This window comes from Sceloporus occidentalis, unplaced genomic scaffold, assembly GCF_023333645.1.
Source record: "Sceloporus occidentalis isolate IW3139 unplaced genomic scaffold, rSceOcc1.0.p SCAF_3, whole genome shotgun sequence".
Classification (NCBI taxonomy): Eukaryota; Metazoa; Chordata; class Lepidosauria; order Squamata; family Phrynosomatidae; genus Sceloporus; species Sceloporus occidentalis.
The window spans coordinates 70,222,134-70,249,519 of NW_028316983.1; the positions used below are offsets into that span (position 1 = coordinate 70,222,134).

Genomic DNA, 27,386 nt, shown 5'->3' on the forward strand with positions numbered 1-27,386 from the left:
GGTAGATGAAGCTAAAATCCAGTTCATAGCACAATATACACTGTCATTAAAATGAAACGTTCTTTTATCTACATCACAATTTCTAGTAGTCAACAAAAGCTGTTTGTTACCACAACAGGTATCCTAATGAGATTGTTTACAGTGGAGTTTGTTGGGGTTAGGAGGCTAAGTAATAGTGTGCTTTGTATTTATCTGTAAAAGAAGGGTGAGCTCCCTGTAAATTCTTTAAACTACAGGGGGAGGGATTAGGCTGCTGAGGCCTTTGAACTTACTTCATCAAGAACCAGCTGCTTGCAAAGGGGGATTAAAACCTTTTAATCCTTTTGTGCAAAATAATATGGTGTTTAATGTGGCAAGCATGCTATCAAAATTAATTTTCATGTTTCCTTTTCCATGCAAGAGCATTGAGCTCTGTCATTATTCAAGCAAGAGAATTTTGCTCAGTCTCTTCCCTGACTGTATATATTCTAGACATTTTTGCCCATTACGGGCCATTTATTAATTTTGACATTTTCAAGGAAGCTGTAAATTAGGGACTGTAGGACTTGCATGTTAACCTACCTGCAAGAATTGGTTAGATTTAAGGTCAGATACTGACAAGAAGGCTATGTCAGGCAGTACAATAAAAAGTCAACCTTATTAATCCACAAAAGTTATTCACCACCCCCACCCCTTCTAGTGATGTACACTATAAATTAAAACCACATTTTGGGAAAAGCTACGGTTCCCATATCATAGAAAATATTATTTAACCTTCACCCCAGTCAACTATTCTTGGTTACAAACGAGACCAGAAAGGAAAATGCTGGAGGCTGTTAATATTTTATGTTATTGTAACTTTAATGCAGTAGGAACATATTTGAAAATTTCAGCTGAAGTTGAATTGGAGCATATCAAACCTGGTTGCCTGATAGGGTTTCCCTGTTCCAGTTCCTTAAAACACAAACAGATGTATTTGCATATTGGGAATAAAAACAGAGTGTTGGGAAAGAGTTAACTCCCTGCTGATTTCTTATTCCAAGCAGACATTTTAATATTAGTCCACTTCATCCTTGTATCTCAGAATAACTATTTACATACTTTTCAGTGTCATTCTGTGATGTTCTCATCTAGTATTCACACATTTCAAAATGTTTCAGGAAAGTATTCTGTGCAGATATACAGAATTGTGTTTTTTGTTTTGTTTGTTTCAGGTGGGTTTCTGGAAACTGGGTCTGTGTGTGCACGTGCATGCGCGCGCGCACTTAGAAGCAATATTGAGTTTCATAGTTGAGAGTTGCTGAAACTATGAGTGATACAGCTAGAGAAATCATGTCCTTGTTGCATTCTGGTCAGTGCCAGATGAAAACTTTATGGACAATCCTGTGTATTGGATTCTATGGAAGATAGGATATAAACATAATAAAGAAATAGGTCCACAATAAATATGTGCCATAACACATAGACTTTTATGTAGATTTAGTTTTGATATTTCAATGTAGATTTGAAATAGGACTGGAATTTTCTTGCTCAGGTCTCCTAGCTCCCCAAGTCAGTATTTTCACAACTGGAGAAATTCTTACCCATTTTGCAAGTGGTGTAAAAGTTATCCAAAGAACTGTTTTTTTACTGATAAAATGTAGCACTGGCTCTCAAGTTAATTCCTTGTGCAAGCCTAAGGTTGCCTAAATCTCCCTGTAGATACTTGGGGCTTAATATGATTTGATGATACTTAAGTTTAGCAGCATCACTGAGTTTATTCTTAGTTGGGTTAACAGTGGTTAGATACAGCAACGAACCTGGATAGAATGGAACAAAAACAAGGACTAAGGCCTGTTACAGACTGCCAAAATAAAGCTGCTTTGGGTCTCTTTGGAGGTATGCTGTTTAAATGATGCATGCATCCGAAGAATCCGGAAGCTGCACCAAAGCTGCACTCCAGTCCTTAGGAATGGAGTGTGGCTTTGGCGCGACCTCCAGACTCTTAGGACCCATGCATCATTTAAACAGCATACCTCCAAAGAGACCCGAAGCAGCTTTATTTTGGCAGTCTGTAACAGGCCTAGGTATGGTAGAGGAGTTCCTCATCCAGTGGCTGAGGCTCACTTCTTTAAACATTAGTAGTTACATCTGCACTGTGTCTGAATGGCTTTGCTTTAGTAGCAGCATCATATGTAATTAATTGGTAGTCCCTTACAGACATGAAGCAAGTGTTTCAACTACATTTTGTAGGCCTTGACCATTCAGTGAAGTAGAAGATATTCTCTTGCTCAGTGGGGATCTGCACATATTGCTAAAAGCCATGATGAAACATAGTTTTGCTTTTTATGCTGGCAGAACACATTTTAAACTTGCAGAATGTTTATGTAGAAAAGAGCTGTTCCATATGAGAAGGCCATTTTGATTTCTTTTTATATCCCCCTCAGGATTAGTGCCCACGAACCACGAATAACATTTCTTTAGCCCATTTGTTTTGCATTTTTCTTGCTTGTTCCTGTGCCCCTGCTGTACTTAAATCACCCCTTTGCACTTTCCTACCCTGGTAATTGGCCTAATTGTACACAAAATCATAAATTAGACAAAAGCTATTCTGGCAGTAGATCTTGGTTACCTCAGCCTAAGACATTTTTTATCCTACCATTCAAAGTATGTTCTGCCATCTATGAATTCTTGTATTTCATAGCTGCAATACATATAATTAGAAACTGAATCTTAAAGTAATGCCTAGGGAGGTTTCTGTATTGCAGGAAGCCTCGAGCCCATGAAGGTGGCCCTCTGGTGCAGTCAATTAGCTTGATTGGCAGCATTATTGTGGAGGAAGAAAGGGCAAGATTTAGCAACAGCCTCAGTTTGGATGAGTCAGATTGCAGACGGTTGTTGGCCTCAGGCACTAACCATACTTGTAACATTATGTATTGTGTATGATCAGCATTTATTCCACGCCCTATGATGAAGTAAAGATTCTAGTTGTTGAGCACCTTAGTTTAGCATTCTACCTGTCTTGGCACCATCTGCTGGAAGACAGGTAGACCTGATTTCTTCCCTCTACTAAATTACAAGCAGTACAAGCTCTACCAAGTTTGGAACACTTATGTTCAAAACTGCAGCCATAGATCCCCAGCAAAAAACAGGGGAGTGGCTTAAAAGAAAAGAAAAAAGAATTTTTTAAATATAAATTGTGTTATGATATATGAATCTTTAAGTCTCATCCCTATGGACTGAGAAATCGACTATGTTAATCCAGTGTACTTCAGGAGAACCATACAAATAAAAGACACCTGCAGTTATTAAGGTTATACCACTCACAGTTTTAAAAATCAGGTGGGGCAAGAGTCCACCACCTTCTGGAGTTGACCACGCAGAAGTGGGATCACTGCATTGCAGGACCCACTCAGACAGCTTATCCATGACTGATGGTACCAAAAAGAGTACTTAAAAGGCCACCTAAAAGAGTGATGAAGGCAATTTCTATTCCAAAACTGATTTTTGAGAAGAGCAGTTGTATCCAAGAATTTACTCACATACAGTGGTACCCCGGGATACGAATTGATCGCGTTACGAAATTTCCGGGGTACGAAAAAGTTAGATTGGAAAAAACTGTTCCGGGTTACGAAAGATTTTTCGGGTTACGAAATTCATTTCGGCGCGAAATTCAAATCCGAAGCGCGGCTAGCGGCTTTCCAGCGCTAACAGAAAGCCTTTTCGGGTTGCGAAATGTATCGGGTTACGAACGGCGCCGCGGAACGAATTAATTTCGTAACCCGAGGTAGCACTGTATCTTGCTGGGGAAGAATTACTGGAAACTGCCCTATAGTTGTTTTCATTTTCTGGGTCCAGATTTTATTTTATTTTTTCAAGAGACTGGTATCATCCCATCTCTTGGGGAAGAATTTATAGTCTCCTGAATCTAGTCAGGTATATTCCCCTTGTTAAATATAATAAGCCAGGAGAAACGAAGATCAGGCATATAAATAGGCAGCTGAACCTGACAACATCCCCGAGTTCATCTTTAGGCCTCAATAATAAAGAACAAATCAAGGGCAAAAATGAAGCGAAAGAGATCACCTGCTCAGACTGCATTGCAAAATGATCAGTTACAATGCTAATCAACAGCAGCATGAACTTTTTCAACCTTTTTCCCCTGTGGCAGATGATAAGAGGGGAAGAAATACAGATATATGTAAATAGAACTAAGTAGAAATAGATGTGAATCTAGGTAAGTAAATATATGAAATCAATGTAAGTTAAGCAATCACAGCTAGTAATTGATTGATTTTTATCTCAAGGAACTGTCTGTGACACTGAGGTTATATGTAGTGAGCTGTTGATTTCCTATATCTGAGAAATATTTTATCTGGTTTTACCCTGTGCTTTCCCACAGCTAAGTCCACACTTAAAGGTCTCGTAATCATTTCAAAGACATTTAAGAAGTTTCATAGAACTAATAGCATAGTTGAGAATATGATGGTAAATTTGAGTGAGTTCAGTACACTAATCTGGAAAATTGTCTTTGGTGGTAAAAGATAGAATAGCACACACGATGTCAAAAGAATTACTGTATATACTCATGTATAAGTTGAGAAATTTAGATCAAAACATTGACCCTAAAAACCTGGATTGACTTATACATGGGTCAGTATGGTCCGTGGCCCAAGCCTCTCCCCAGCCTCTCCCTAGGAGAAAGCCCAGCTGGGGAAAGGCTGCCAAGGGCGACCAAATGCCCTGCAGCCTATCCTCAGCTCGGCTGTCTCCTGAAGTCTGACCCTCAACTTATTCATGGGTCATACCAATACCCATAATGTTGGCCCCAAAAGTTGACCTCAACTTAAACACAAGGTCAACTTATACAGTGAGCCCTTCTTATACACTGATTTTTTATATGCGGATTCAAGCATCCACGGTTTGAAAATGTTCCAAAAAGTATGGCCTGTTACAGACAGCCAAAATAAAGCTGCTTCGAGTCACTTTGGAGGTATGGTATTTCAATGATACATGCGTCCTAAGAGTCCAAAGGCCGCACCAAAGCCACGCTCCAGTCTAAAGGACTGGAGTGCAGCTTTAGTGAAGCTTCCAGACTCTTAGGACTCATGCATCATTGAAATATCATACCTCCAAAGTGACTCGAAGCAGCTTTATTTTGGCTGTCTGTAACAGGCCAATAAATTTCAAATATCAAACCTTGATTTTCCATTTTTTATAAGGGACACCATTTTGCTATGTCATTATATTTAATGGGACTTGAGCATACACGGATTTTGTTATCCACGGGGGATCTTGGAACCAAACCCCAGCGTATAACAAGGGTCCACTGTAGCTGAGTATATATAGTAGATGATTTTCTCCTTCATATTCTTAAAATTGTCTTTAAAGAGAATAAAGGCTGATAGTCTCATTTTCTCTGATTGTCCACAATTTTGTTCTGTAATTAGCATTCTCATAACTAATAAATTTGATGTATTTATCAAATATTTTATCTTGCTCGTTTATCTGAGATGTCAGGGCCACAAACAGATAAATAACATAAATAATTTAAACAGTTCCAGATTAAAATCAATGAATAATTTAAACAAGAAGAAACATGACAAGCAACTCAACAGGTTAACTCACCTTTAATGGGCTAAAAAATTGTGATTTAAAAACTCATGAGCATGCTTAAAATAAATTAGGCTCCAAAGCTTTAATTAAAAACCATGTCTTGCCCAGGAACCAGAAAGAAGCCAACATTGGTGCCAGGCCTCCAAGAAGAGGACATTTCACAAAGGGGTGCCATAGCCAAGACACCCCTGTATGTTCCTCCATCATATTGGTCCCACAGAAGAATGCCCCTCTGGCAGATTTCAGTCCTTGGGCAGAGAAGCATTCCTTCAAGGATTGAGGTTCCAAGCCTTTGAATGTCGTCACCAGGGCCTTGAATTCATACCAGAGGTGCACTGGCATGGTGCAATGTGTTATCTGTATGTTACCCTGGTCAGTAGTACCCTTCTAGCAAATAGGAATGACAAGAATTGCATGTATATGGCCATTTAAATTGTCTTGTCTTGTTTATCTTTGTCTTCTTCTTCATTAAATTCCAAGTTCATTTGGGTTTCATATTTTCAACAGAGCATGTATTTTCTAAAAAAAATCTTGTGCTCACCTCGTCTATCCAGTTGGTATTTCTTTTCATTTCTTTCCTTCTCCAACCTCAGGGGAGACTGAAGAGTCAGCAACAATGTTTTATGATGCCCACATTTCTCCTTAACCCTTTCCTGAAAAGGGCAGCCCCACTCCATGCTTTTTAGCTAGCATGTAATTATTGGGGATTGGCATCACCAGGAGTTCATTTGGTTTTTAACATCTCAGTGTGCATTTTTTATAATAGGAACAGCAGGTAGACACTGAGCTCTTTCATAACCCAGCAAAGAAGAGTAAGCCTTCCAGAAATCCCAGCATGCTTCATTGTGAGATACATTGTAAGGCCATGCAGGCTCTTTCAGTTATTATGCTGTAATATAAAACAAAGTTTTTGTTCTATCCAGTAGCTGATTAACTCCATCTGCACATATTTGTCCAGAAATCAGAGTCCTGCTTAGGAGAACTGCAAGGCATTTAAAAGTTCCAAGACACAGGTCCATTAGCCCTTCCTGGAGTAAAAATTGGCATGTAAGCATTTTGCAGTCGGCCTCAAGGTACAGATGAGAGGTTCACACAGAATATTATAAAAGCTCCATGGAATCACCCCAAAAAGAAAGTTACCCTTGTTGCCCAGTCCTAAAAACTGACCAGAGAGAGAAAGAACATGTGCAGTAAAGAATACATATCCAGATATTGCCAATAGCTTATTGCTTGGAACAGATGTAAGCCTGCATTAACTTCACTTTAAATGCCATGTATGTCTTGCCTCCATCTCACCGTGTGGTTTATTTTCTTGTAGACAAGCCAAACTTCATGAAAACTCCTGAGGATCAGATCGGGATTTCTGGAGGTGTGGCCTCCTTTGTATGCCAAGCAACAGGAGATCCAAAGCCACGCATCACATGGATGAAAAAGGGAAAGAAGGTCAGCTCCCAACGATTTGAAGTAAGTGGCCAATGAATATGCTCTGGTGATTTTGGGTGCCATATTTTGGGTGCCAAACCAATATTCTGGAACGGAAAATATCCACTGGGTATGTTTTGAGCTAAGACAAAGTACTATTTCATACAGAGGATAGATAAAATGTAGACTTCTCTACCACAAGATATAGTGATGGCCACCAGTCACCAGGGACTACTAAGTCATGCTCATTATAGTCCCCAGTACAGAAGGCTATATGCCACGTTCTGGGAGTAGGAAGGTAGCATTGCGCTCATACTTTCCATTGCTATCTAGTTAGTCACTATGAGAATAGAACTGGCCTTTGTTCTGATCCCACAAGCCTGTATGTTGTTATAACATATCAAACTTACCAGAATCTGGGCTTGAACTATTGAGAGGACAAAAATATTATCTTCCTTGTAGGAAAGTCAAATTTCTTCTAAGAGCAAAAGCAGTAAGATTCCTCAAATTTTAGTACAGCTGCCTTTTGGAATCTTTATATAATTTGGGTAATATTATTTCTTTTCTTTTGCTCTGTTTATAAATTGAGATTAGATGAGTGTGAAGTTAATTAAGTCTGTGTCTGTTAACTTGCAGCCCTTGCTATTAAGGAATAATTTATAAATGATCTCATGGTAATCTAACAAGTTCTCTCATTGCTCTGTGGGAAGGTTGAAAATTTGTCTACCATTTAGGGGAAAGAAATATAATGCACCAGTTTATCACCACCAAAATATGACTTGCTTCTCTTTGACACCGTTTAGATTCACACACTTCTCCCTTATCCTCTTTTTTTCCTGTTTACTCATTCCCAGTTCATGTGGGTAACTCTGGTATCGAAACCCACAAAACCTAGTTTGTATATAAGCTGAAACAAAAATCTTCAATTTATATTGCACTTGGCTGAAACTTGCAAACACCTAACCAATTAGATATAATGGTAAACTATGGTATGTTCAAATTAGAAGCGAGGAGTGGAAGTGGAAGGAAGCAAAAAGGAAAGGAGATAGCATGCAAACCTCAGGCATGGTGCCAAGGATCAAACCTTCCCTTGTGGCAAAACCTGATATTTACAGGCACGCCAGTTCCTTCAGTGTTGTATTTGTGCTGATCCTCTCTTATGTAAAGACACTTATCCTAAGATGGTTTAATCTTCAGACAAAGCAATGTGATCTTTAACTTAGCACAACCACATTAAATGACATATCTTCTGCCCTTCAAATGCTACACATCCAGATTTCATCTTGTTTTTTAAAAGTTCTAAATACATACTGTTTCAGTTAACATGTGCTGCTTTGCTTTTAATCTTAGTTTATTAACTATGTTTAATGCTAACAATGGTTCTCTGTTAATCAAGGTGGGAAGCAAAGCTCTGAGGCCTAGTTTCCCAGAGGAGAGGGAAGGAACATCCTGTAGTGGCTTGTTCCCCTGTTTTACTTCAATATGCAGGAATGTGTCAGCCTTTTGAGAGTGCCCTTTAGCGGGTGCAGGCCAGTTTTAGTTCCTGCCTCCTATGTTGGAAAGCTGGAGCATGTCCAGAGCAGGATAACCAGAATGGTGTAGGGTCTGGAAACCATGCCTTGTGAAGAGAAACTTGGGGAGCCTGTAGAAGAGATGGTTAAGAGGTGATATGATAATCCTGTTTAAGTATTTGAAGGGTTGTCATACTGAGGATGGAACAAGCTTGTTTTCTGCTGCTCCAGAGAATAGGACCCAGAACAATGAATGCAAGCTACAGGAAAAGAAATTCCGCCTGAATGTTAGGAGGAACCTTCTGACAGTAAGAGCTGTTCAACAGTGGGACACACTCTCTCAGAGAGTGGTGGAGTCTCCTTTGGAGGTTTTTAAACAGAGGCTGGATGGCTATCTATTGGGCATGCTTTGTCTGTGAGTTCCTGCATGGCAGGGGGTTGGACTGGATGGCCCTTCTAGTCTCTTCCAACTCTATGATTCTATTAATCTCTCTGAGAGAATGTATTTTTCATGAACTTCTCTGTGGTGTGTTCTTTTCTTTCTCGCTTTTCTGGGGGTGATAAAGTCTTATGTTCTACGTTCTTTGCTGCTTCTGTTGCTTTTTAGTATTTGTCCTTTCCTATTTTTGAAAGCTTCTCCCTCTCCTTCACCTCCATCTCCACCCTTGACTTTCCTCTGTCAGAATGACCACGTGGGCAGGAATATGCAGTGAGCAGCACAAGCAGGCGAGGAGCAGCGGGTTTTCAGAAGTTGAGGGCTTTCAGAAGCCTCTCTGCCCTGGCCCTGCTGAGCAGGAAGGCCTTTTTGGAATGAAAAAACAGACTGGGAGGAGTCTGTGGAGTCGACAGGTGAGGGGAAATCCCTCTGCTCCATGGCCCAAGCATGCCTAAACCATCCCTTCCGAAACAGGCCAGGGTCAAAGGTGGGAATGCAAGCAACAGAACAAGCGGGAGAGGACATGAGTACTCAGGCCCTGATTGGGTACGGAAACACACCCTTCACTGGAGTTTATGGCCTGGTTGAGGGACTTTGCATATTAAGATGCCACAATGTGTATTCCTCCTCCAACTGCACCCACAGGAAACAGAGGAATAACCAGGACCCTCCCCCCTTCAGCACGGACAGAACTTTGTGCACTTCTGCAAGGGGAGATGGGCAACAACTGGGCTGGTAGTCCACTCCCTTCTTATCTCCATGCCACTGACCTCCAGGAAACCCAGGACTTGGTCCGTGTGCGCCATCTTGGCTGAGCAAAGGGCCTGCCATGAAACCACGCGACTGCCATGTGCTAGAACCTGGAGGCCTCCATGGCTGGATCAGAGGGTCTGCCCAGCATTGGGGGGGGGGGCTTATTGATTGATCAATTTTATATCCTGTCTTTGTCCCAGAATGTGATTCAAGGGATTAAAGATGGTCAGCTTCTGAAGCGGAGGGGGTCGTAGGAGGCTAGATTCTCACACACACCCAAGAGACACAGAAAAAGCAACCCCATCTCACTTGATATCTATGGGGAGGCCCAATAGACCTCAATGGGTAGTACAGGGATGGGTAGTACTGCAGGTAGACCTGCAGAATTCCTGTTTGGATTCACAGGAAGGGTAAGCAGTCTTCTGATGAGGTGCAGGACAGCCTACCTGTAACTCCCTCTGTTTAGAATTGTCCAACAGGAGGGTTTCACTGTCCTATTGAAAATGACCATTAAAACACTGGGATTTAATATATGTTCAAACTCCTGAATGCCAAGATCCTGATTTGCCTCAGGGCAGAAGGGAATGCTTCCCCAAGCTTATTGCCTCCTCTTCAGATGTCTCCTTCCCTGATCACCTTAGGTCTGTAGTAAGGGAGGAATAGAGCAAACCTGCATCAGAGAGAGGAGCTGCCTTTTCAGGAAGGAGAGTAATATATATATATATATATATATATTTAGCTAAGGAGAGGTTCTCCTCAGAGAGAGAAGGAGTTAGTAATTTTGTACTCAGAGACAAAGGAGTCCCTGCCATTTGAAAAGGGCCTCCCACCCCCTCCCTCCTCCTGAAGTTACTGAAACAATAAGAACAAACTTTTATTGGATGTCAGGCACTAACTTTCCAAAAGTGACAAATCCATATTCCTGACATGGAGAATCTGTAGTTAATACATCCAATTGATAATACATGGACTAGCATAGCTTCCAGTTTTCTTTTGAATCAGATTTCATGCTGGTTGGTTGCAGAATCTAACAAAGTATATTTTACTCAAGGAAGCAGCCCCAGATCTTCATGGGGACCACCATAGTTCTCTGTCCTGTGAGCCACATATCCCTCTAATCTTCTATACTAGCATTAGTCAGGGAAGTGGTCTCCAGTCTTTCTCTCCTAGTGAGGCCAGATTTCCTGGAGCGGGGGAAGATGTGCCATCCGGACCCAGATTGGTGCCAGCTTCATAAATGGCTATGGAAAGGCGCATATTGCAAGGTCACAGATTTTCAGATGGAGTTGTCAATACCACCCTGTTTTCAAGAAGACTATCCACCAGCAGATTCTACAAGTATATATTTTAGGTGTTCAGAAGCTGGTGTAGATGCAAGATGCAAGCCTGCCTCAAGGTCTCAATTCATCTGCCTCTGGACTTCCATCAGTGCACAGAGGGCTGAGGCTGAACATAATAAGAAGGCAAATTGCTGCTGTCACTTTGATCCTTCCTCCAGTGAAAGGCAATAGGATGTCATCACATTCTCTTGTCCACAAAGCTGTTAGAGGACTGTTAACCTTTGTGTCACCAGAGTCATCTAATTTCCATCCTGGGACCCACACACAATATTGAAGGTTCGCTCAGTGTCCCTATTTAAGCCTGTCATGCAAATCTCATTGAAGCACCTAACTGGGAAGGTTGTCCTGTCAACTGCAGTTACCTCAGTATGCTGGGTCTCCAAACTGGGGCCCCTATCTGTACGGAAGGAGTTTCTACATAATAAGACTCAGTCCTTCTGCCACTTGACATTACCTTTATACCAAAGATAAATTCTGCATTCCATAAGAATCAGGAGATTATTTTGCCATCATTCTGTCCCAAGCCCTCCAAGTCCTTAGAGAAGATTTGGTCCATGCTGGATGATCATCATACTATTAAGTTTACCTGAAGAGATCCAGCAGTGTCCAGCAGACAAACTCCCTCTTTGTTTCCTTCAGCCAGCACTCTTTAGGGAACAAGGACTCCACATCCATCCAGGTGGATAAGGGAAGGCAGCAGTGCCTGCTACAAGTATATAGGAGTACCTCCACAGGGACCTGTTCTAGCACATGCCACAAGGAGTGTGGCAGCTTCAGCTGCATCAAACACACCATTAGCAGAGATTTTCTGGGTGACTACTTGGAAATCTTCCTCTACCTTTGCCAGGCGTTACAGATTGGAAGTATTTGCTTTGGCAAAGAGAATCTTTGGGAAGTGGGTGCTTCAGCTATTCTATCCTATTAGGGGAGCTTTGGTATATCCTGCTACAGGATATTCCACCCCTTTCCAGTGGAAAAAGAACTGTCTTACCTGTGAAATGCTAATTTCCAGTGGAAGAGGGGATGAACAGCCTCCCCACCCAAGATCAGGGCTGGTCCTTGGATATATGGGTGTACATATTTTTCATCTCCTACCCTCCTTTACCTGTTGAGATTTCCATTTGCACTTTTTCTCTTGTCTGCCTGTTCTTCAAGTTGTTCCGGCAGTGTTTTCCTTTTCCAATTCTTCACCTGTAAATAAAAGAGGGAGAGGGAAGAATCAAGAGGCAGAGTAATTTTTTTCCCCAGGAAGTAGAGACAATAACAGAGCATCGAGCTATCACACAACTGGTCTTAGAGCGAAGGGTTGCTCCCCCTAGAAAGCACTCTCAAAGGCTGATTTGAGAAAAGTAGGGAGACAACCTACTACAACATGTTCCACTGGAATTAGTATCTCACAGGTAAGACAAACAGTTCTTTTCCAAAGTCTTCATAATAATAAAACCTAATAAGCATTAATCTTGGTTAAAGTTAATGGCTATATTCATTCAGCCTAAATTTTGGTTAACAAGATTGGGGAGATTTCCATAGGAGAATGGAGAGACTGGCCGCTTTGCCAGTTTCTCTGTCATGGTTAATAAAGTGTGAACACTACAGGTTTTACATGTCCATAGTCCTTTTTCAAATAATTTATATTGAAAAGTTGGTAACTAATGTTCCTTTCTTTTGAAAACAAAAGGTTATTGAATTTGATGATGGCTCTGGATCAGTTCTGCGTATTCAGCCTCTGCGTGTCCTGCGGGATGAAGCAATCTACGAATGCATGGCCACAAACAGTGTTGGGGAGATAAACACTAGTGCCAAACTGACAGTGCTAGAAGGTAGGTGGGAGCCTCTTTAATTGCTGTGTTACATGTAGACACCAACTAGTATGTAGTCATTTGGGCACATTGGAAAAACCAGATTTCTGTGTACAGTAGTTTGTTATGTTCCTGTTTCTACACATCTTCTATAAAAGGATTAATATTTGCTCTGCATGTTCTTTTCATATCAAATCCTTTTAAAGTGTTGTTACTGATTTTATTATTATTAACGTGTGTTGAGGTGCCTGGAAAGGTTTTTTAAAAAAGATGTACATTTTGCTTAGAATATTAGTTACTTTGGAGTAAATGCACATGTTTGCAGAGAGTATTTACAGACATACCTGGATATCATGCATAAGTCTGTGCAGTGTACTTGGCTTAAAATATCTCAAAACTATCCCTCTTTGTTAGGGATGGCATCTTCTGTTTTTTCAGTCTATGGGTTTTTGTGACTTTACTTTGTATAATGAGCAGGATGAAAAGCTGTTAGAGAGGTACAGTATGTCCAGTGGTATATGCTGTCAGAGATCATTTCCCTTCCCTGCAGGATCCATTAAACTGATGGTGGGAACCCTCCAAACTAAAGTTTAGGGACACACTACACAATTATAGCACTGTGATTCTGCTTTAAGAGTCAGGGCAATATTGTGTGGAAGCCTGGCATTGAGAGGATAGGAAGCGTCATTTAGAATTTTCACCCAGAGAATTCAAAGGCCTCAGAAAACTACAAACCCCAGGATTCCATAGGATGCCATCAGGGAATCATCAGTCAAGGTGGAATCATCGTGTGTGTGTGTGTGAGAGAGAGAGAGAGGAGGCCAGATTTCAACTTCCTGAGCTGTATAGTTCTTCCCACCATCACCCTGCCACCTAGTGATGATGTTCAAGTAATCCTACAACATGACTTTTCAAGAGACCACATTTGACTCAGAGCCTGCCTCCTTTGCCTTATGTATGTGTACTCTCTTTCTTTGTCACACATAGGAGCGTGCTCACACACTCTCCTCTCTAAAAAAAAGAGAGTGCGAGGGAAACTCAGAAAGTTGACATGAGCTGTTCCCATAAAGATGCTCTAGTCACCACAGTTGTGCAAGTGCCTGCCTGTGCTTCAGTCAGCATCTCCTTCTCTTGTGGTGGAAATAAGAGAAACAGAAATGTACATTAGGAGACAGGCATGCACCCATATGAACAGCCTTTCAGCCTGTCTTTATATGCAGTGAATTTCTTTCTGTATCCTCTAACCCTTAGAGGGGTGGAGGAGAAAGAAATTCTGCATGGGAGACAGGAAGGCATATGCAGAAGTTGGGATGAGATAGGGAGGGGATGAAGGGAGAGACAACTGAAGACGGTGCACATGTAAGCATTGCTCATGCCTGTCTGCTGTTGGGATACAGATATCAATCAGTTTTAACTAAGGGTCTGAACAGACAAGCCAAAATAAAGCTTTGAAGGAATGCTGTTTAAATAACACACACATCTTAAGAGACCATAAGCTGCACCAAAGCTGCGCTCCAGTTGTTAGGACTGGAGTGTGGGTTTGGCACGGCCTACAGACTCTTAGGACACATGCATCATTTAAACAGCATACTTCCAAAGTGACCCAAAGCAGCTTTATTTTGGCCTATCTGTTCAGGCCCTTTGATAATGTGAACCTTAATGGGGTTGGTGAGGGGGCTAATGAATTCCATCCCATATAGGCAAAACAATAATATTAACAACAACAATTCCAAAGCAGGGAATAAAAACAAAGCTCACCCCACCTTTCGTTTTCCTACCTTTGGATGGAATGTGGGTAAATGGGAAGTGCCATTATTAGTGTTCTAACCTTGTGGCTCATTCCCCATAGGATTTCTCTTTTAATTGTGTTCGGCACAAAGTGTGTGAGGAGGAGAATACAGGAAAAAGATTTAAGAAATAGAAATTTCTTCTTTGGATTGCCACTTCCTTCTTTCATGCCTTTCTTTCTTTCTTTCTTTCTTTCTTTCTTTCTTTTTCTTTTGCTAGTCTCCTTTTAGTTTGATGGTATTTTGTGGTCTGATGACTTCATAGATGGTCTAGAGATGTCTGGGTGTGCTCTTTTTTCTGAATCAATTTCAGTTTGTCCTAATTATCTAAAATTTGGGGGGGGGGTCTGGTTTCAGACAAAAGAATAAATAGAGATCTACGTGAACATAAATTATTTACTAATGCAGTCTTCCATTGAGAAAGGCTTATATTGCACTACTGGGATGAGCCACCGTGGTCTTTCAAACCTTTTTAGACTGCAGTTACCATTAAGCTTTGCCAGTGGTGAGAAATTATGGGAGTTGCCCATAACATGGAGAGGGATATTTACCCACTCTTCCACTACACTGAATAAAATAAAAGATTGTAGGACTTTTTGGAAAAAAAACGTTTTCCCTCCAGAATGTTCTGCAAATAAAGCATATGTGTTGACAATTAAGAGATATGAGTCTCTAGTATCTCATGCTTTTTAGCTATATTAATAGAAGCCACTGTACATCTATAAGCTAAAGAATAATTGACCTTCCAAATACAGTGAGCCCTTTGGTTTTGTGGGGGCTCTGTTCCAGACACACACACACACACACACAGATGTTCAAGCCCCACAGGCTTGAATAGAGGTGCATGCCTGAGAGCAGCTGTGGGAGCACGCCTCAGACACATGTCCCATTTTAACCCCCTCCATTTGCTTCTCATGAGTAAGAGAGGATCATGGATCTGAAGTCCGCGCAAACAGAGGGGCAATTGTACTTTACAGTCTTTATATAGCCACTGCTCTTTAATGTATTTTGTTGACTACCAGGAATCCTCTCAGGTACTTTTAAATACAAGACGATCCAGGATTACACGAGTTCATATTACACGGTTTCAATTATATGCAAAGACCTGTGGGTCCCTTGTTAGTCATGTTTGCACACTGTTCCAGTCAACTTCCAGAAGAAGCATACCATAGAATGGCACCAGAGGACCTAAGAAAATGCCTAGAGATAATACTTTTTAAAGCATTTCTAAGTCATCCATTGCAGCTTTATGGTCAACTTCTGGTAGAAGTATACCATAGAATCACATTGGAGGACTTAGAAAATTCCCAGAGAGAACACTTTGTTGTTCATTTCAGGCAAGAGCAATAGTGGTCCAGATTATACACAAAATCCATTATACACAAAGCATTCCAAAACTGATTCCTCGTATAATACTAGGTCCTATTTCAAGGAATTGAAAAGACTCTCTGTGAAAAGCAGTGATTTTTGTTCTATAAATCCCAGAATCCCACAGCCAGAGACCATGATGGCTAGGGAATTGTGGGATTTCTAGTCCAAAAATAACTACTAGCCTATGCTAAATGTTTCAGACCCAAAACTAGCATGAATTTGTGTAAGGCAAGGATCTACTTACTTGGAAATTCCATAGTCAGGATTTTATTTCAGTGAAGATCTTTTTCTATAACTTAACCAAGGTTACATGTCAGAATTATGTGCAGGTTCACTTATTCATCTGCAAGTGTATTTCTTTGTGATTGCTAAATTCTTTGGGACATATTTTTAAAAGCTTTTCTGTTAAGGCTGGCTTTGGATTGTTCCCACAGTACTGTTTACCTTGTAAATATGTTTGGGAGTGGTGTGTGATTTGCTCCTATAAGAACCTTGTAAGTATAAGCAATTACATGTGCTTGAGGTGGAGGAGGTGGAGGTTTAAGAAATGTAGTGGGCTTTTAAAGCCATTTCAATTGCTGTACCTGCTGTAGTGTGATTTGCTTTGGAAGTCCCCTTGGAAGGTTAGTATTAGAAAGCCGAATTGTATGGGTCTTCCTGTAGTATTTAAAAAAATGTGTTCTGGTTCTAGGAGTTGGAAGCAAGGATGCACAACCATCTACAATGCAGGTCCTTGTCTTACTGCTCCAGGGTTGAATATCAAGGGCCTTTTGTTGTTTTCTTATTTCAAATTTGGAACTGTGAATGGTAGAAATTATTCAGGTTTTTATTTTCTTTGAAAAAATGTCTAGCTTTTGGCAGCGTCCAGTCTTTTGTGCATACTGTCATAAATACATGCTTAACGTATCTTCTCAAAAGCGCCTCCCACCCCCCCAGGGTTTTGGACTGAAGTCAGAAGTTCACAGCCAGTCAGGGTTGGCATTAGTGATGTCATTTCAGTGGCTAACATGGGCCCTTGATTTAGATTTCCGCTGTGGGTTGTGATGGTGCTTCTGCTTGCTAACCCTTTCCATTTGGGACATATTTAAGAAGCAATCTGGAGCCAAGAATACAAACACTCAGATGTTCTGTAGCAGTTGCTTCCCTGTGCTATCCTGCATCCTCTGCTTCCATCTCTCTGACTCCAGATTCTGTTGGTGAACAGAGCTGCATACACTTAGTGTAATTGAAAATTATTTCTTCTGTTGATAGCAGGAGAGGTAGACATGCAAACACCTCTCCTTTTCTTTTTCTCTTGGGCAGCTGATAAGTTGAATAATGTATGAGTCATATCGAGCATTTCTGTCTTTTTCAATTATGACCTGCAGCAGCACAGAAATACTCTTGCATGCCTAGCAGAAGAAGGGTTTGAGAAAAACAGGCAGGAAGGGACCGGAATCAATAAACTGACACACACACACATTCAGAAGGAAAGCTTCAGGGACAGTTAGTGGGCACTTGGTGTCACAAATTAATAAATATGTGATTGAGCTGTAGAACTGGGGATTACACCATGCATTACAGAACCTTTTAAATAGGGAGGATTATACAGAATAGAAAGGGGAAGGATGCTGCAGCATTTTTCTACACTGCACCAAGATGAATGAGTCGCCATATCCTCCTCCTTAGCAAAGCATAGCAGCTCTGATGGGTATAACAGAGGACAGATTGGCTTGACGTCCAGTGCCCTTCTGTGTATCATCTGCATTTTCTCTGTGCTCATCTCCTGCTGGGACCAGGTCCAACAGCAACACTGCCAAGAAAAGAGAGCTAGCTGGCTTTGGAGTTCATACATTTCTTTTACAATCTTTATTTCTTATATTAGTGGTGATGAACAAAGACTTTGGAAATCTGAACTTCAATGCTGTGTGGGTAGCCTTTACTCCCTCAGTAGCCTCAAGCATACTATGTCATGTCAAGGAAATGCAGAGCTGATATACATATAACTTAATTTTCTTTGTTTTAAGATATCTTAATGAGAATTAAAATATTGCTTAATTTTTTCATCTGTGCTATGTTTGCATAGCTGTTTCAAGCCTTGGCTCCAAAATTCTGCACCAGCTGAGCAGTGGTTCCCCCGGTGTTTTGCTAAAATGCATTTATGAAAGCCAGCTCCTTTGTTAAAATGCGAAGCACTATGGTCCTAAAGCTGGACTTGGAATAGCTTAAATACTAGCTAGCTCTGCCAGTTGACTTTGCCTAGGAGGATATTGCAGACTGAAAGCAGAGTAAGAAGGAAGGACGTGCTTATGATGTTAGCCCTGGAATCTAGCAAGGGTACAGTGTGGAGACAAATAAGGGAAAGAGCACCTTGTGTCTTTCTAAGACTCACTGATTACTGAACCATGTCATGAGTTTAATTTCTATCACCATCTGCTGGATTCATCCCAGTTCCTTGGAGTTACCCAGTTTGAAATGCAGTAAATGATAAATGTTTGACAGTTACAAATTATTTCTGTAGAGAGCTGGGTCTCCCAAAGAATGAGACAATATGTCCTTGGAAATACTCATTTAACACTGGTTTCTGTATTTCAACAGTAAACAAAAGTTAGTTGTGTCTAATCCTTATTTATGCTTAGTTGCAAAAGAATCAGCAAGAAGAAGGGACTTTGGCTCATATTTATCTCATTTTCTTTTATATGTTCCTGCCAAAGAAAGAGACTTTGTTGTAAAATCAGGGTAATTAAGGGAAGTGAGGTTATATTTGAATGCTCCTCTGAGTAAATTGCCATTACAGATTATTTTAAAATGGAAAGAAATGTCATATTTCTATAGGGGAAATCAAATGTTTTAGACTCTCCCTATATATTGTTGGACCAGAACTGTTAATTCATTCATAGATATCACAGAGGCAACCTAGAGATAAAATGAGTAGAGCCCACAGCTGTTCTAAGTGAGCCTCTACATTTTCATTTACAAAACTTCACATTACCTTTTCAATATGAAAACTAATCCCTATGTCAGAAAAAAAGTAACATGTAAAATGGCCCTTAGCTATAGTATATTCTGAATTGCAGTGATATCTGAGCACTTTCAGGGGAGTCTGAAGCTTTATATTTCACGTGTTTGACTTTAAGTAACTACAAAGTATCTGTGATCTTAGTGACTATGCCCTCTATGTATGTCAAATTGAGACATCAGCATAGCATTATTTTGCTGTGTCTTTCTATTTAATGATGAAGAAGATTATAATTTTGGTAACTTTCTCAACCAAAGAAGGTTTAACATTATGAACCTTTCCTCAAAGAAGAGGTGTCAGCAGATTTATAGAACTTACCAAGTCTAAATGTCATAATTTCCATGTCTTATCATTGTTTAAATGGCTGTCTAATGGCACATGACCATATAATACATCCACAATGACCAGTTCCATCAAGAGGATTGCTGTGCACTGGTGTTATCAACCAGGTTCATTCTACAAGGTTTATGAAGCAGGAAATATCATCTCTGTAAAGTTTTAAATAGCATCTTAAAAAATTAATAGGGAACCCTTTGATGTGAGAATTGTGGGGCAGAGGGGGAACCTCAGACTTTTAAGACTTCATATGGGGGGGGGGGTTACACATAAAAGTTACTTCTGTTTGCCTTCAAGTGAGATATTCTGATGTGCAGTAGATTTGGGGTTGGAAAAATATCAGATTTGACTTGGCTTCAGAATGTCATTGGCCGCATGATGGAGCTCAAGTTCAGAAAGGACTAAAAAATGAAATGGTATATTTAATGCTTTGGAGGAAGATGCTAATTTTAGCAAAATTCTCTGTCAAGATTAGTGAGAGAGAATATTTATGGGAAATAGTGACGTGATGTAGCAGCCAGACTGATGTTGGCTGTGTGTCGCACATTTTCCAATGATACTTATTGTCTGATAAGAGCCGGTTGATAGCAGAGTTTTCTGGCAGTTGGGTATGTATCGCTTTCTTAGCCGTAGGCTTGCGTTGGCATTAAGTTCAGGTAGGATTGCTTTAGAGAGTTAAGTGGAGCTTGAAGGTCACTCCCTCCATCACTTCTACTAGAGGAAGAGTCTCCTGAATACCAGACCCCAGGCTTCAAGGTACCTGGTAAAATGCAAATTGTTATTTTTTATTATTATATTCTCACAGAACTCAAGATGTCACCTCCCCAATATTTTATTTGCATAATCCTGTGAAATAGATCATGCTGAGAGATAATGGCTGGTTCAAGGTCACCTAATAAGCTTTATGACTAAGTGAGATTGAATATTCTGGTCTTCCATTCTTATGGTTGCTTCACATTGGTTCCACACATCTATGTACATCAGGACGACCTGCGATGAGAGGATTAGTACATTGAGTAATGACTGGCCAAACTTGTGGGCCTGCAAAATAGACCTGAGCAGAGCTATCCTCATAGAACAGAGTATGGTGTGCCTAAATGTTCACAAATAAAATGTTTTTTAAGAAATAAAGTTTTGCCCTCAAATCTAATAACTGCAACAGCCTGCTGCTTGAAGCAACCTGCTTCAGATACTGCTTAATTATAGAAGTAATTCTTCCATAATTTCCTTTTCTAAGGAAGCAGTGAGTAATTGTAGCAGTTTTTTCTCACTGCAAGAAAATCTTCAGAAACTACGCACATGTTGAGAATTATTACCACTTTGGGACTTAATTTGGACAAAATTTGCACTGTTTTCTGCACAAAAAGAACATATAAATTTTGTGCAGAATAAATTCCAAACAATGAAGATTCTTGTCAGACCAGGATTCTCCTCAACAAGGTTTCTGAGGTGCTATATGCAAGGGCTATATAAAGCATCCTTCCCTCTCCTCTTGGCAGGGTCAGGATGATGCATGGCCCAAATCTGGTGCTAGCAGACCAGTAAAAAGTTTGGGGAGGACTAGGACTCCATTTTGTAGCACATTTACCTTATTTCTGTCAAAACAGTATGTTGTTGGAGGATAATTTTCTCATAGGATTTTGCTATAGTATATCTTTGTATAGGTAGAATTTGTCATGCTGTCTTTCTTCCTGCTTCAAGTGAATAATATTGTCATTTTTTGCTTTGTTGTATTCTGCTACTGCTGCTGTATCATCACACTGTTGAATCATGTTTAGTTAGTGGTTTACCAAAACTCTTACATCCTTTTTACACATACATTTATTGCCAAACCACGTGCAACACATCCTGTATTTGTCCATTTGTATTTTCTTCTTTAAATGTACAACTTTCTAGTTGAATGCTGTGGGACGCAGAAAGCAGGACATGGTGGGCCTTTGGTCTGATTGAGCAGAGCTTCTTCTTTTCTCCTGAGTTACTTATTCATTTAAAGATATACAGTCAACCCTCTGTTCTTGAGGATTTGAGATCCGCAGTCTTGAATATTCATAGGAGGGATGTCCGGAATGGATCCCCCACAAAAAGGGCTGACTGTCTAGACAAAACATGTAAACTAAGATATCAAAAAGTGTGTTTTCAGCCTATATTTCTGTTTTGTTTACATACAACTGTGTGAGCTTTCACCTACAGTCTGTGGGTATTTTTTTCACACAGTGTCCAAATGATAAATGTTTTGATGGCCACACATTCAGATGCCCTTTAAAGGGGGATTAGACAAATTCATAGAGAAGATACTGAGAACTGCTGGTAAAAGGTGAATGAAACATCCATGTTCAGAGGCAATTTACTTTGAATATCAGTTGTTTGGGGGGGACAAAAGGCATGGGAACCAAGAGTTCTTTCATCTGTTCACAGTAAATGACATTGAAGTCTACACTACACATGTATGCACACACACGTGTTTATGTAAGAGAGGGGAGGGGATGAAAAATGTACAAGATTTTCAAAGAACTATTTAATACTCCACTCATTTCCAATAGCAGATCTCTCTCTCCTTCTCCCACTCTCTCTCTCTCTCTTATATGTACACATATTTTGGAGGGGTATTTCATTTATCTGAGATTGGCTCTACCTACACCATACTTTTTGTAGATTAAACCTAGAGGTGATTTAGTGATTATGGTGAATGGGAACAATTAAGTGAAAGGAAATTTCATTTGGAGAAGGATCTGTGTAGCAAATAAACTGGAATGGAAGTATTAATTTGGAATGATCAGTGGGTGAGGTACAAATTAATATTAGAATTGGGGTAATTTGGTTGAGAAATTAATTAGCTTGCCGTATGTTAAACAATTATAGCAGTCATTTCTAAATTTGTATACATACATATAAATTAATATATTAGGATCCTTCAGTTTTCTACACTTTTTGCACAAACTTGACATAGGCTGCATCTGCACTGCAGAAATAATCCAGTTTGGCAACACTTTAACTACCATGGCTTAGTGCTGTGAAATTCTGGGAAATGTAGTTTTGTGAGACATTTAGCCTTCTCTGCCAGAGAGGTCTTATGCAAAACAAACGACAAATCCCAGAATTCCATAGCATTGAGCCAAGTGCTGGATTATTTCTGCAGTGTGAATGCAGCTGTATATAACTGATCTCAGAGTGGTTTTACAACCTGTGACTCAAAATTTTTAATTATATATCAACACCTTTGCCTGTACCTGTGCTTCAAAACAAAAAACATGAGCTCATTTGACTGAAGCTTGCAGCAGCAGCCCTGAGTTGCTGGAGGGCAGGTAAGTACTAGTGACTTTTTAATATTACATTTATGTGTTGAACCAGTGGCAGAGTTTTGTTTCTTTTTAAAAAAAAATCAGTTGGTGTTCTCTCCTTGGCCTTCTTTCTTGTATTATTATTATTATTATTATTATTATTATTATTATTATTATTACTAAAAATGCACAGTCTATTTATTTGAACTGGAATAAAATAAACTTAAAACTATGTTAATGGGAAACTAACAATTTTCCCTGACTTCAGTAGCAATGTGATTGCAACTTACTAGGCTCAGTTGTTTTGTTCCAGTGGTTATTAAGAACTTGATTTTTTTACACTTTTGGTATAAATATTTTTTAAGATGAGGATACAACTCTTCTGGGGTTACTATTCATTACTACAGGTTATTCAGCTTGTACTGTGTACAGGAGAGGCCATTCAGTACAGTAAAAGATTTGAAAACCAAGTCCTAGGTGGAATAGTTGAGAGCTCTTGGTATCTATAGGCTGTTAAAGACTGAGAGGTGTCTTGGAGATGTCTCATCCACAAGGTCACCATGAGTTGAGTTGTTAACTGCCCTCAAGTTGACCTCAACTCATGGTGACCTTGTGGATGAGACATCTCCAAGACTCCCTGTTGTTGTTGTTGTTATTATTATTATGCTTTATTTATATAGCGCTGTAGATTTGTACAGTGCTGTACATACAAACAATAAAATAGATAAGAGTAAACCACTCTGCTTAAGTCTTGTGAATTCATGTTCATGACCTTCCTGATTGAGTCTAGCCATCTAACATGTGGTCTTCCTCTCTTTATACTACCCTCTACCTTTCCTAGCATTATTATGTTTTCTGATGAGTTGTGCCTTCTCATAATAGGGCCAAAGTACAACAGCTTAAATTTGATAATCTTGGCTTCTAGGGGTATTTCTGGCTTGTACTGTTCAAGGACCCATTTGTTTGTCTTTTGGCTGCCCAAAGTATTCTCAGCACTCTTCTCCAACACCATATCTCAGATGAGTTGATTTTCTTTTATATGCTTTTTTCACTGTTCAGCTCTCACATCTGTACATAGTGATGTGGAATACTATGGCTTTGCTTTGATTATTCGAAGTTTGGTGCTCAATTATACATCTTTGCCCTTTAAGATATTGTCTAGTTTCTTCATAGCTGTCCTTCCCATTCCTAGTCTTATTTCTTGACTGCAGTCTCTGTTCTGATCAATGTTTGATCCGAGGTATGAGAAATCTTTAACTATTTCTATTTCTTCGTTATCTAGGTTGAATTTATGTATGTCCTCTGTGATAATTGTTTTTGGTTTTGGTTGGTTTTTTTGTTTTTTTGTTTTTTGTTAAGCAGCAAGCCTGCCTTTGCACTTTCTTCCTTGACTTTCCTTATTAATTGTCACTAATAGTAGTATGGTGCAATCCACATATCTCAGATTATTTATGTTCTTTCCTTCTATCTTCACTCTTTCTTCTCCTAAATCTAAACCTGCTGTTCATATGATGTTTTCTGCATGCAAGTTGAACAAGTAGAGTGATAAAATGCTGCCTTGCCTGATGCCCTTGCCAATTGGGAACCATTCTGATTCTCCATGTTCTGTTCTAACAGTCGCCCAATGTCCTGAGTACAGATTCTCATCAGAACTATCAAAGGTAGTGAGACTTCCAAGTCTTTGAGAGCATTCCATAGCTTTTCATGATGGATGCAGTCAAAGGCTTTGCTACAGTCTATCAAACACATGCCAGTTTTGTTTGTGAATTCCTTGGTTTTCTGCATTAACCATCCTATGTTTGCAGTGTGGTCCCTAGTGCATCATCCTTTCCTGAACCCTGTTTGTACTGTTGGGATTTCACTCTCCATATGTGATTGGAGTCTGTGTTTAAGCATAATTTTGCTGCATGGGAAATTAATGCTATGGTCCTGTAGTTGCTTTAGCTTCTTCTGTCTCCTTTTTGTGGATGGAGATGTATATTGAACATTTCCAGTCTTTTCGGCCTGCATTTTTCTTTCCCTTGTTTGTTGGCACATTTTTGGTTAACACTAGAATTGATTTTACGTGTGTTAACTATAGCATTTCATTTGGAATGTGGAGGTGATGTGATAGCTGTCTTTAAATGCCTGAAGGACTGTCATATGGAACATGGAACAAACCAGTTTATTGTTGCTTCTGTGAATAGGACTTGGACCAGTGGATTCAGATTACAAGAAAGTAGGTTCTACTAAAATTCATGAAGACTTTCTGCGTGGTAACCATTGTTCAGCAGTGAAATAGCCTACTTCAGAAGGAGGATTCTAGGAGATTTAAAAACATGTTGGATGACCACCTCTCAGGGTTGTTTTAGTTGTGGATTCCTGCACTGGCAGAGGACTAGACTACATGGCTAACAAAACCCCTTCCAATTCCATGAATCTATGTGCCTTTTTCAAAGTAGTGGCTTTCCAGTAGCAACTTAATGAATATAATTGCCCCCCCCCCATTTAAAAGCCCCAGCCTCCCAGATTCCCATTTAAAACCAACAGAAAAAGGTCAGACCTCTAGGCTCTTTTGAATACATTTGCATGTAATTTGTGGTTGGCCCCACAGGAATGTTGTTCAGTTGCCAAGAGCATTATAACCAAGGGTGCTTCCAAATGGAGCACTAGTTAACGGTCATTATTCAGCTATTTGTTAGGATCTTCTCTGAAGAGGGTAACATGGAAGAAGAGTTGAGAAAACAGTGGAAGACTACAAACAGAAGGATTTACCACATTGACCCATGAATGAGGCAGGGGGGTTCATAATAAAAGCTTTGTGTGGAAAGAGCATAAAAGTCATACTGTAATAAGCTTTTGCACATCATTTCTGAGAGAGAGAAGATTTTTAGGTGGACAAAGAAGTGGACCTGGTTGATAGGGACTGCCAAGGGAGAGCAGTCAGTAAGGATCACCAGAGGGACATATGAAAAAGAGAGATTCTATTCATTCACTCATTTTTTGCTTCAGGTTATAGCCTGCTTTTCTCCCAGTATGGGGCCTACAGTGGCTTACTGTGTGAGTTAAAACAAAATACAACTAAAACAATGTTTAGTACAAAAGTTAAAAAAAATTAAATAAACAAACATATTAAAAATTAATTTTAAAACATTTAAAAACACATTTAAAACATAATGAAGAGGAAAGACAGCACACCCCATTTAAGAAACCTCACTGACAGCCAATTAAAACAAAAGGGCTTTCTAATTAAAAAGGTCTCTACCCTTACATTTAACAGCAGTTTAGAAAAGGGAGTTTCTGCAGATGTTGTTCATTGTGGAGACAGATGAGCAAAACTGTATGTTCCAGACTACCTTCATCTATACTGTGGTAGAGAAGCTACACAACTGCATTTGCATGGTGGCGGGGGGGGGGGGGGGGAGGAGAGAGAGAAAGGCAGAGGTAATCGGATAATCTGATCCCAAGGAAGTTGATTTTCTACTAAACCAGTGTCTGCTGTCAGTAATTGACTGGATGAGGATGAACAAATTGAAACTTAATCCAGACAAGACTTTGGTGTTCTTAGTCAGAGGGCAAATCATGGAATAGGGATTCAGCCTGTGCTGCCCCTGAAATCTCAAGTTCACAATTTGGGTGTGATCCTGGATTTGGATCTGAACCTGGATGCCCAGGTTTCAACTGTGGCCAGGAGTGCATTTGCATGGTTGAAACTAGTGTACCAGTTGTGCCCGTTCCTTGAGAAGTCAGATCTGGCTATAGTGACACATGTTTAATTACATGCCGTTTGGACTACTGTAGTGCGCTCTACCTAGGGCTGCATTTGAAAACTGTTCAGAAACTTCAGAGGGTCCAAAATGCTGAGGCCACACTGTTGACTGGGGCTGCCCTGCTGAAAGAGTTACATTGGCTCCCAATCCATTTCTGGGCAGAATTTAAAGGATTGGTTTTAAAGTCTTAAATGGCTTGGGTCCAGACTATCTGAAAGATTGTATCTCCTTATACAAACCAGCCTGAGTGTTAAGATTGGCAGGAAAAGGCTTTCTCTCAGTCCCACCACCTTTGCAAGTGCAGTTGATGGGGACTTGGGAGGGAGCCTTTTCTGTGGCTGCTCCCAGACTGTGGAACTCCCTTCCACTGGGGACCAGCTTGGCCCCCTCCCAGCTCTCTTTTCACCAGCAGATAAAGACATACTTATTTAGATAGGCTTTTAGTGTGTGAGTTTTACTTATACAGTGTGTGCCTGTGTGTGTAATTGGTGTGCTGTTTGTAATGCTTAAATTTTTAAAATAGTTTTAACTATGTTATTTGTTGTTGTTATGTTTCAATTCTAGCACTATTTAATTATTGTTAAATATTGTAATTAATGTTTTAGTTTTATCCTTTTAAAATTGTGGTAAGCCATCTTGAATCCCATTTTGAGGGAAAGGTGTGATAGAAATCCAATAAATAAATAAAATAAGAGAATGCCAGGAGAAAAAAGCCTGAGAATTATAAAAGCAAAATTTTTCAGGACTAGATACTTTCAGGAAGTCCAGACCTGAAGATAATCACCTTATTGTGGCTAATACTGTTTGATAGACCTCTTCTTTAGCAGGGTGGGGGCAACATTATGACCTAGACTTTCGACACATCTTCTGGTAATGAAAATCATACATTAATTGTATAGAGGAGAAAAATGACTTGGAAGGGACCCAGAATTTGGATTATTGCTGAAGAACTGGTTGTGGAAAGGACTTTGCACTGTGGAAATTGAGAGGTGTAGAGGAAGGCAACTGTTCACTATATATATATATATATAT

At 39.9% G+C, this 27,386-nt stretch overlaps 1 protein-coding gene across 13 annotated transcripts in view; it reads left to right on the plus strand.

Annotated features, from left to right (window-relative positions):
• The window catches only part of PTPRF (protein tyrosine phosphatase receptor type F), a 686,838-nt gene that overhangs the window by 377,895 nt on the left and 281,557 nt on the right, over positions 1-27,386 (plus strand). For all 13 annotated transcript variants that reach the window (XM_089514948.1, XM_089514949.1, XM_089514947.1 and 10 more), the window contains 2 exons: positions 6,893-7,038; positions 12,715-12,856. In XM_089514948.1, the coding sequence (XP_089371074.1) occupies positions 6,893-7,038; positions 12,715-12,856 (288 nt within the window). The remainder of the gene's footprint in view (positions 1-6,892; positions 7,039-12,714; positions 12,857-27,386) is intronic.